We start from the raw sequence: 10,632 nt of genomic DNA, 5'->3' as shown, positions 1-10,632 counted from the left end.
TATTAGGCATTGGAGAGAGATGAGATGGAATCTACCAGTAGCTCTAAAAAAGAGCGAGATGGACAATCTTCTTGTGTGATTTACAGCCTCAAAAACCAATGGCAGATCAGTTATGAGTTCTGTCTATCTGGCAAAAAAAAGTGAAAAGGAGCTTGTGTATCTTGAAGGCCAAATAAGATTTCAATAAATAAAGAAGAAATAGCACTCTAGGCCAAGAAAACATTACTCAAGTCATGCAAGCAAGAAGACACAGGTGCATTCTAGAAAAAGGCCTGGCATAGCCAGCATATAAGTTTTCAGAGAAATGTTAGGAAGATGAAGCTAAAAGGGTACATAATAAGGCAAAGTTAGGAAAGATCTTAGACCTTTTCTACACTGATGTTTATTCTAAAAAGCAAAGGGGAATGAGAAGGTAGAGTTTCTTTTGTGTGAATGAGAATGTGGAGGGAAAGGGTTAAAAAAAGATAATATACCAAAACATCAAGCTGAAAAGGCCAATATTTATCTGCATGAAAATGTGCAAATTCTTAAGCATTGCATTCAAGGATACCTGAATGAATGTATTCAAATCAAATTTGAGCACCACTGTTTGCCAGGTTACTATGTACTGACAATTATCAGTAAACAAAAACAAAATAAAGCCTGTAGGGATTTACAATTCAGTGGAAGAGACAGACAACAGATAAGATAAACAGAAAACTCAGGCTGTAATCTCCAGGGAGAGGACAGTCCCCATTTTTCTTATGCTTTTGCTGGTGGTTTCTTACTGTCACCAGAGACACACAGCATTGTGGTGAGCAAGATAACCTGCTATTGGCTGTACCACAAGAACTTCTCAATACTGTTCACTCACTCACACATTCATTCACTCACTCACTCACTCACTCACACATTCACTCACTCAACTCACTCACTCACTCACTCACTCAATTCACTCACTCACACACTCATTCACTCACTCACTCACTCACACATTCACTCACTCACACACTCACTCACACATTCACTCACTCACACACTCACTCACTCACACATTCACTCACTCACTCACACATTCACTCACTCACACACTCACTCACTCACACATTCACTCACTCACTCACACATTCACTCACTCATTGACTCACTCACTCACTCATTCACTCACTCACTAACTCACACATTCACTCACTCACTCACTCACTCACTCACTGTCACGATATGGAAACCAACTCATAGCTGACCCTTCCACAGGTTTCTGAGGCTATAAATTGCATGGGAGGAAAGTGCTCATCTTTCTCCCAAGGAACCACCGGTCACCAGAGAGCAGTAGGCCGTGAAACTCTCCACAGATTACTCCAACATGGTATATAGCAACAATTATAAAACTCTGGTCCTGACAGTCTCTGCATAAGGCTGGAATCGTCCACAATACAGTACTAATCTACGACAGAACCTAGCCTCTCCCTGGTATGCTGTTCCAGTTATTCACACTCTCAACTTCTGCTCTCTTCTTCATCTTAGAAATTAATCTTAGGTTCAGCATTTCTCCTTCAATACACTGCAGAAATACAAAAGGCCTATGAGCCGATAACATAGATGACTAAGATAGTGTCTTTTTTAACAGTGTGCTAATTGATCTATCTATTTCAAACTCCTCCTCAATGCACGTTTTTCTAATTCCCTTTGCTTATAGCTGCTAGGAAAGTGGCATAGTGGTAGGAAGCTGCACTGCAATCCCAAAGATACACAGAACCCACCAGCTGCCCCACAGAAGGTTGGGCAATTTCCTCCTGTGAGATTTACTGCTTCTGAAAACCTGCTAGAAGGTCAGTTATAGGTCAATTCTGACTTGACAACATACAACATAGCAGCTAAGGAGTCCTTGTTTTTGGTGCTTTGGTTTTTTTTAAATTGCTCTTCACAAGAACGTTTATGGCTCCTTACTTACTGAATAAGAACTTACTATGACAAAATTCACATACCATACAATTCCCTCAATTGAAATATACAATTCCATGATTATTCAGTTGTTCAATCATGACCACAGTCAATTCTATCATGTTTTCATTAGTCAAAACATACCCTGTACTCATTAGCAGCCATTCCTCATTTCTCCTCAACTCCTGAGTACCAGGAAATCACTAGGCTACTTTCTATCTCCTTTCCAAAAAAATAAGTCAGTTGCCACTGAGTCGATTTCTGACTCTTGGTGACCCCATGTTTGCAGAGTAGAACTGCATTCCATAATTTTAAAGGCCGTGGGAAGGAGAGCAACAGGAAAATACTCCTGGGTCCAAGAGAGAACCACAGGAGGCATTTTCTAAGCTTAGTTGTAAGGGTTACCTTATATTTTAAGAGTCAACAATGTGATGCTATCAGAACTGCAGAAGTCACTTTGAGCATGTGGATATTTCCAGATGTTTCCCTGAGCAATTTCACCTTCAATTGCAAAATAATGAAAAGATGCCTTCAGAGAGTTACCTTTAAAATTAACATGTAACAAGAACTAAGTAATTTGTTACTGTGCGACATGTTTGGGCAACATACAAATGCACACATGCCCATGACTGGAACAGGTCATAACAGAATTCAAGAACCCTGACATAGAAAAAGTAATAGTTTCCCATATGCAATACAGGTGTCTCATGTCTCTTTATACAAAGTTTATTACCTGGCATATAATGGTACCATACATATATAATCTATGATACATGTCTTAATAGTCAAAACAAATGCCTATGTTACTGGGTAATATAATACTCTACTGTAATTTCTATCTAAAACATTTACTCCATAATCATGTATGATTTGATTCAATATGCAACAAAAATCAATTTTGTGTATAATGTTTCTTTTGCATGCTTCAGCATTATCTGTTTCATTTTTTTAAAAAGAAATCACTGTGAGTGAATCTTACTCCAGGTGATTCAGGCATGTCATCCTTGATCATAAGTAGGATGCCTGCAAACAAAGAAGAAGTTCTCCACATTGTTAAAGGATTGGCTCCATTGAAAGTGACAAGGCTAACTAAAATGCCAGAAGGAACTGTATCAGACATGGAGGAGTCTGTCAATGACAGAAACTGAAGGTCAAGTACAAAAGCTCAGCACACTATCACTGCTAAACTGTGAAGTCTGTTCGGGTCACTTACAGAAAAAAACAGGACTAGTTTGCAATTTGGTGTTTACACAATTATTTCACACAACATATCACTGACATTAAGCAATGCAGAATTGTATACATATACTCTCAACTTGGGGGGCGGCGGAATCTGGAATAAGTAGGATTTTACAAAGACCAAAATGAATGTATCTTTACATACCTCATTATACACATACACACACACATTTAAACCCAAATATGCTGTTGTTGTTTGGTCCTGGTGAGTTAAGAATGATTCACTGCGACCCTATGAACAAAAGATCTGAACCCTATCCTATATCCTGTGACATCCTCATCACCTGTCACACTCAAGCCCATTGCTGTGGTCACTGATATCCAACTGCAGACACACAGATCTCTATGCATACACATATGTATATCTATGTTGTTGGCGTTATGTTCCCTCGAATTGGAAGTAACTCAGCTGATCCTCTAGTGGGTTTTCAGAGGCAAAAAAATCACGAGAGGAGACTGCCCATCTTACTCCCGAGGAGCAGCTGGTGGATTTAAGCTGCATGTCTTTGCGTTTGCAGTTCAACTCCTCACCACTAAACCTTCCATATATAATGTAAAGAGCCCTAGTGTATAATGTACTGAGCTGCTAACCAAAAACCTGGAAGTTCTAACCCACTAGTCTATCTGGAGAGAAAGATGACGAGTCTTCTCCAGTTACGATAAAGCCTCAGAAATTCAACAGAGGGTTCCTATGAGTTGGACTGACTTGATAGCAGTGGGTTTATGTATTATATGATATCTTCTTGTTGTTGTTGTTATGTGCCGTTGAATCACCTGCGTCTCACATAACTCTATGCACAACAGCTCTGAAGCCTGCCCTATTCTGAGCCAGTCTCACTGACTCTGACACACCTAATCCCATTGCCCTAGTTACTGTACCAGTCCATCTCATATGGGTTCTTCATCTTCTGTGCTGTCCCTCTACCCCTCAGAGCACAATGTTCTTCTCCAAGGATCAGTTCCTCTTGGCCACATGCCCAAAGTATGTGAAATGGAGCTTCAAAATCCTAGCCCCTTCTCCAGCACCACAACTCAAAGGCTTCAACTCTTCTTCTGTCATCCTTAGTCATTAGTCAGCTCTTTGATGCATAGCAAGTAATTGCAAAGGCAATGACCTGGGTCAGGCACACCTTAGTCTCTAGACACATCATTGCTTCTCAGTACTCTGGAGAGGTCCCTGACAGCAGATTTTCCCAGTGCAATTCAATCCTTTGATTTCCTGACTGCCGGTGTCAAGAATGTTGATTGTGAAGCCAAGTAAACTGTTAACTGTTAACAACCTCAATCTCTTCTCCATCTATCACGGTGCTGCCAACTGGCCCAGTGGGTGAGAATCTTTGTCTTCTTGATATTGAATTTCAATCCACATTGAACACTACAGTCTTTGACCTTCTGCAGCAAGTGCTTCAGGTCCTCCTCAGTTTCAACAAGCAAGGTTGTAGCATCTGTATAACACAGGTTGTTGATGAGTCTTCCTCCAATCCTGATACCACATTCCTCCTCATAAAGCTCAACCTCTTGAATGATCTGTTCTGCATATAGATTGAAAAGGTATGGAGACAGGATGCATCCCTGACATACTCCCTTCTTGATTTTAAACTATGCAGTGTTTCCCTGCTTTGCTCTGAGGACTGCTTCCTGATCCAAGAATAGGTTACACATAAGCACAACGAAGTGTTCCGGCATTCCCATTCTCCTCAAGGTTAACCACAATTTGTCAATTGCTTTTGCATAGACAGATATTCCTCTGGTACTCTGCTTTCTGCCAAGATCCATCTGACATTGGTGATAATGTCTCTAGTGCCACAACTTCTTCTAAATCCAGCTTGTATTTCTTATAGTTCTCTGTCAATGTACTGTTCCAGTCATTTTTGGATAATCTTCAACAGGATTTTGCTTACATGTGGTATTAGTGATACTGGACAATAATTTCTATACTCTGTCAGATCAACTTATTGTTGGAATGAGAATAAATATGAAATCTCTTCCAGTCAGCTGGCCAGGTAACTGTCCTTCAGATTTCTTGGCACAACTTGGTGATCACATCCAGGGCAGTATCTGTTTGTTGAAATGTGTCAATTGCTATTCAATAAATTCCTGGGGGTTTAGTTTTCCCCCAAAGTCCTTCAGAACAGCCTGTACTTCCTCCTTCATAACCACTGCCTCTTGATCATATTTTGTTTCTTAAAACTCTTCTGTGTTAGCTAATTCTTTTTGGTACAGTGACTCTTTGTACTCCTTCCATCTTCTTTTAATACTTCCTGGATCATTCAATATTATTACCATAGCATCCTTAAGTATTGCAACTCGAGGTTTGAATTTGTTCTTTAGTTCTTTCAGCTTAAGAAATGCTGAGCAAGTTTGGCCCTTTTGATATTTGGACTCTACTTCTTTGTACTTTTCATTATAATAATCTGTCTTTTCATGCTGCCCTTTGAAATCTTCTATTCAGCTCCTTAACTCCTTGATTTCTTCCCTTTGCTTTGGCTTTCTGGATATCTAGTGCAATATTTAGAGTCTCTTAGAAAAACTGATTGATAATGGAATCCAAGAACAACAGGATCTCTGGCACAAACATTGGTAATGTTTTCCAGGGTGGAAGGGGTCTTTCACCCAAATGCTTATATGTACAACCAGCTCCTAGGTTTTGAATGAGATCAGTTCCTAAGTATGTCTGTAAGTGTAATTTGTAGTTAAGTCAGAATAGGTAATCTAATCATGTAATGGGTTAAACATTTAGCTGTTAAGCAAAAAACAAATAAAACCAAACAAAAAAAACAAACCCCAACAACAGTGGTTTGAACCCACCAACTGATCTGAAGGAAAAAGAGGAGGCAGTCTGCTCTTGTTGAGATAACAGCCACAGAAACCAGATAAGGCACCTCTACCCCATCTTATAGGGTTGATATGCGCTTAAAGATCCCTGGTGGAGCAGTGTATTATATGAAGGACACTAAACTGAAGGGACAGTAATTTGAATCTACCAGCTGTTGTTCCTCAGGAAGAAAATGAAGTGATCTGTGCAGATTTACAGTTCTGGAAATGTGACAGAGGACTGCCATGAGTCAGTCTCAATTTGATGGCAAGGGATTCAGAACAAGTGCATATGTTTTAAATTAGCCTTACTTTAAGGATTTTTGCATCTATATTCATTAGAGATATTGGTCTGTAGTTTTCTTTTTCTGTAATATCTTTACCTGGTTCTGGTATTAGGGTTATGCTTGCTTCACAGAATGACTCTAGGAGTGTTCATTCCTTTTCTATTTTTTAAAATAATTTAAGTAGACTTGGTGATGGATCTTCTTCTCTGAATGCTTGGTAGAATTTAGTTGTGAAGCCACCTGGTCTAGAACTTTTTTTGTGGAGGAGTCTTTCCATGACTTGCTCAATTTCTTCTTTTATGATGAGTCTGGAGAAATGTTCTACATCTGTCCATTATCCATCTGGGTAGGTCATAAGTTTCAAGAGTTTGTCCTTTTCTTCAAGGTTTTCAAATTTATCAGAGTATGCTATTGTTGTTAAATGCTATCGAGATGCCTGCGACTAGTAGCGACCCTACGTACAACAGCTCTGAAGCCTGCTTTTTATGATATTCCAATATTACTGATTTAATTTTATCTGGTTGTGTTGTGATGTTACCTTTATCATTTCCTAATTGAGTTGTGCCTTCTCTTTTTTTTTCTTTGTTAAGTTTGCCAATTTTATTGACCTTTTTGAAGAATCAGCTCCTGATGTTGTTGGTTTCAACTGTTTTTCTATTTTCTATCTCATTGATTAAACTCTTGTCCTTATAATTACCTTTCTCCTAGATAAATTTAGCCTTACTTCAGTGCAAGAACGGGCTTGAAGCCATTTCAATGAATTAAAAGCTGCCCCTGTAAGCAAGTCCAGGTGAAGGTAATGAAGTTGTTGCAAATAAGGCCTGGTTCAACAGTTTTAAAATGAAAGTATATTAAAAAAAAACAAAAAAACAAAACAAAAAAAAATGAAAGTATATTTATGTAACATTAAGAGTTGTCTGAAAACAGACTGTTAGTAATCTGGGGACTTACTGTGTATTTCTCTTCCTATCTTAAAGTCATTAATAACAATATCCAAAAGGTACTCTTTCCAACTGCTTCTCAGTACAAAAATGATTAAAGACCTTAAAAGCCTATGTTATTAACTTACTTGAATCAACCACAAAGCTAAGGTTTTAAGTATATATAAAAAACATCAAGTTCATGTCTTCAATATTTACAGAACACTAACACTAAACAACGAACAACTTTATCAATGTTTAAAATATAAACTCAAAATTCAACTCATTGCTGTTGAGTAGGAATTGACTCACAGCATTGCATGAACATCCAGTGGGTGACTTTTCAAAGACTATAAACCACATAGGAGAAATGCGTACCTTTATCCTGAAAAGCAGTGTTTAAAGTAACACTATTGTTAAGTGCTGTAGAGTCAGAACTGACTCATAGCTGACCGTCCACGTTTTCAGAGGCTATGAATTGAACAGGAGGAGGCAGCCCATCTTTCTCTCATGGAGCAGCCTGTGGATTAGAACTGTCTGCCTTTAGGTTGGCAGTGTAACTCCTTACAACTAAACCATCAGAACTTATTTAAAATTAACAAAACACTGTCATTTATCATTTCATATAAAGTACTCAGAATTTGGCAAATACAAGTTAAATACACAAACAGTTATGGCTAGTTCAATCTCCATAATAGTCTATGTGTTTCCTACTGCCAAAGGGGCCCTTTAGAGTAGTGAGAGAAGATCTTCACCCTGAAACCCACAGCGTCCCTTTTCAGCAGGAAGTAGCTAAGAGAATATGCCATCCCCTTTTCCTTATGACTCAGGGTGAAGTCTCTCTCAGGGAGAAGTGATAGGGAATGGCAAAGGACACACTGACAAAGAAGATTAATCAGAACTGGCTTTGACAAGCACTGTGGCATTTGGACAAGAACAAACTGGGAGGAGGGTAGAGAGAATAGTGCAACAATAAATGAATGGAAACCCAAAATCTCTGTAAATGTTTATGAAAATTAATAAAATATAATTATAGAAAAAAAAATAAAATAACAACATACCTCCTAAAGCCCCGCTGTGATCTAGACTTTTCTTTTTAAAGCCATTAGAGACGATTAAAACAGGAACAACAACAGAAAACAGCCAGCGCCAAGGAGAAATAGGCCGGAAATTATCTGAAAAATTACATAGGCACAGAATAAAATTGCATGAAGCCTACACAAGTTATTTTTTGTATTATGCTTGCTATTTGTTTAAGAAACAGAGATGAAGTTATCAAAATGAGTACACTGAGACTTGAATATCTTCCATATTACAGGGGAATAGTTGATGAGTCCTACCCAAGTTTTGAGAACCATTAACAATTATATGTACTGGGTATTTCATACATGTGGGGATTTCAATTGAAACTTCTTGTTCACACAAGAGAATACACATTAAGTTTCAAGAACTATATAGAACAGACTCCTTTGTTAATAAGATCTAATTCTTCTGCCTTCCAAAGTGTTTTTCATTTTTTTATAAAGAAACATTTCATAGGCTGCACAAATTATTAGATCTCCGTTCCCATCCCAGTTATATCCAGCTGACAGAAGGTTTGTGAGGCCAACACAGTGTATTCAAATAATTTTATTAGATATTTAAAGTATAGATTTCACACAAAACCTTAAGAGTCTAAGTTTTAAAAACAGAAGTTTGGCCCACATGGCAGAAGTGACTGCTGGCTGAAAAGGGCCGCCTCTTTCAGGAGGATCATGGCCTTCCCATCAAGATGCCCTATTACAGGTAAACTTGAAAAATACTGTAGCTAAATAGTTTATCCATAGTAAAGAAAACCATAAACTATTGCTTGTGCATGCTTCTTTAAAAAATGAGAAAAAAAGACAAAGGGAGTCAGGTAGGAACCAATATAGGAAAATCCTACTGCTGGAGATTAAAACTATTCCTTTGTTACATATGTAAAACCTGGATAGCTTTCTCATGTCTATTATGTGCCTGGTGTAGGTAGGCACTTTCTAAATCTTGGTTTATTCTATTTATTAAGAATCTTTTCCTGGAATCATCATGAATGAACAACCTTAAGAACTTTTACATTCTGGGGAGCACCCCATCTGATGTATATGTCTCTTTGCAAATGGACTAAAATCTGAAATAGCCATCACTTCTGACATTACCTTTATGAGAATTTACTGTTATTTTCTTCCCGTATTCCTTTGGTAAGAACTGGCCAATATTTTGTTTTTATAGGAATATCAAGGAAGTTTGTGTAAAGGCATGTTTACAAAATTTTAAAGCTTCAAAACATTAAAGAATTGAGCCTAGGCTACCTTTTATTTATGCCAAGGAGTTTTAGGTTTCAAAAGAAGCCTGTTCTTTTGAAATTAACAGATTGCAGACAATTTTCCAATCTTCAAATGTAAACAGTATACCATATTTTATTCTTTTCATAGGATACATAAAATACTGCTGGTCATTTTACTGAAAGTGAAAAGCACCATAGTATAACAATTTTGCAAAACTACATTTCACCTTATCTTTATACCAAGGTAGATGTAATAATCATAAAAAACTTAAAGACATTCGAAGTCTTTAAAGACACTCTAAAGTACAAGTACGTGTAACTAGTGTAATCTCAATAAACATTTGTTGAAAGTTTAAAAACCTTCACTACCTTATAAGAACTGTATTTTCCTGTTGGCAAACTGAATTCTGGCTGTGGAAGTAAAAACTACCATTCATAACCATCGAAAGGATATGAGTTTTAGATTTCACAAGAATGCAAAATAAAATTCCAGCAATCAGACCAAAGAATACATTTAGAACATGCATACTCACCATAATAGGTACTTGCAGTCATAGACATAATCCAGAAAACTAAAGAAATGGATACGATCAGGCTCAATATGACTATATTTATTATCATCTTTACGTATCTTTTGCATATATTATTATTCTCAAGATCTGTCATGGAAAAATAAGGATATGATCACCCGGAGAAAAAATATATAGCCTTTCTGAATAAAAGGTCATTTAAGTCGCCAGGAAAACATTGGTTTAGAAAGAAACACAAATGTAAACATTTTCAACTGGCAAAGAAAAACCCCACACATATAGAACGAGACTATCTCTGGAAAGTGCTGCTGATGGAATTAAAACTGGAGGTTATAGTCTTACTGCAAAAGCAAAGTGCATCTCTAAAGAGCGCTGAATCCACTTAGAGCGACCAGCCTGGAAACACCTGAACGCCAAGGCCAGGAAACTAAAAAGGAAAGAAACTGGCAAGCGCTCCGCAGGCGCCCGGTCTGCGAGCTCCGCCCCCTGGAGGACGTCAGTACCGGGGCCCGGGTTCGCCGCCCCAGCCCTCCCACTCCGGCCCGGGGCTCGCACGTGTCCGTAAAGGGGTACAGTGCAGGGCCCGAACTAGGAGAGTTTGAGTGCTGAGAACCGCTCGA

General features: G+C 38.2%; 1 protein-coding gene across 1 annotated transcript in view; it reads right to left on the bottom strand.

Moving 5' to 3' along the window:
* The window catches only part of LOC102849864 (transmembrane protein 19-like), a 28,500-nt gene extending 18,234 nt beyond the window's left edge, over positions 1–10,266 (bottom strand). Inside the window, exons 1-2 of the mRNA XM_006886091.1 lie at positions 10,016–10,266; positions 8,242–8,355 (exon numbers count right to left, since the gene is read on the bottom strand). Coding sequence (XP_006886153.1) covers positions 8,242–8,355; positions 10,016–10,148 — 247 coding nt within the window. The 5' untranslated portion in view covers positions 10,149–10,266. The remainder of the gene's footprint in view (positions 1–8,241; positions 8,356–10,015) is intronic.
* Between the last annotated feature and the right edge of the window lie 366 nt (positions 10,267–10,632).

The sequence above is a fragment of the Elephantulus edwardii genome, unplaced genomic scaffold, assembly GCF_000299155.1.
Source record: "Elephantulus edwardii isolate Elephantulus edwardi_28Jun2011 unplaced genomic scaffold, EleEdw1.0 scaffold00047, whole genome shotgun sequence".
Lineage (NCBI taxonomy): Eukaryota > Metazoa > Chordata > Mammalia > Macroscelidea > Macroscelididae > Elephantulus > Elephantulus edwardii.
Note: the sequence above shows the minus strand (reverse complement) of the source record. Positions and strands in the feature narration are given on the sequence as shown.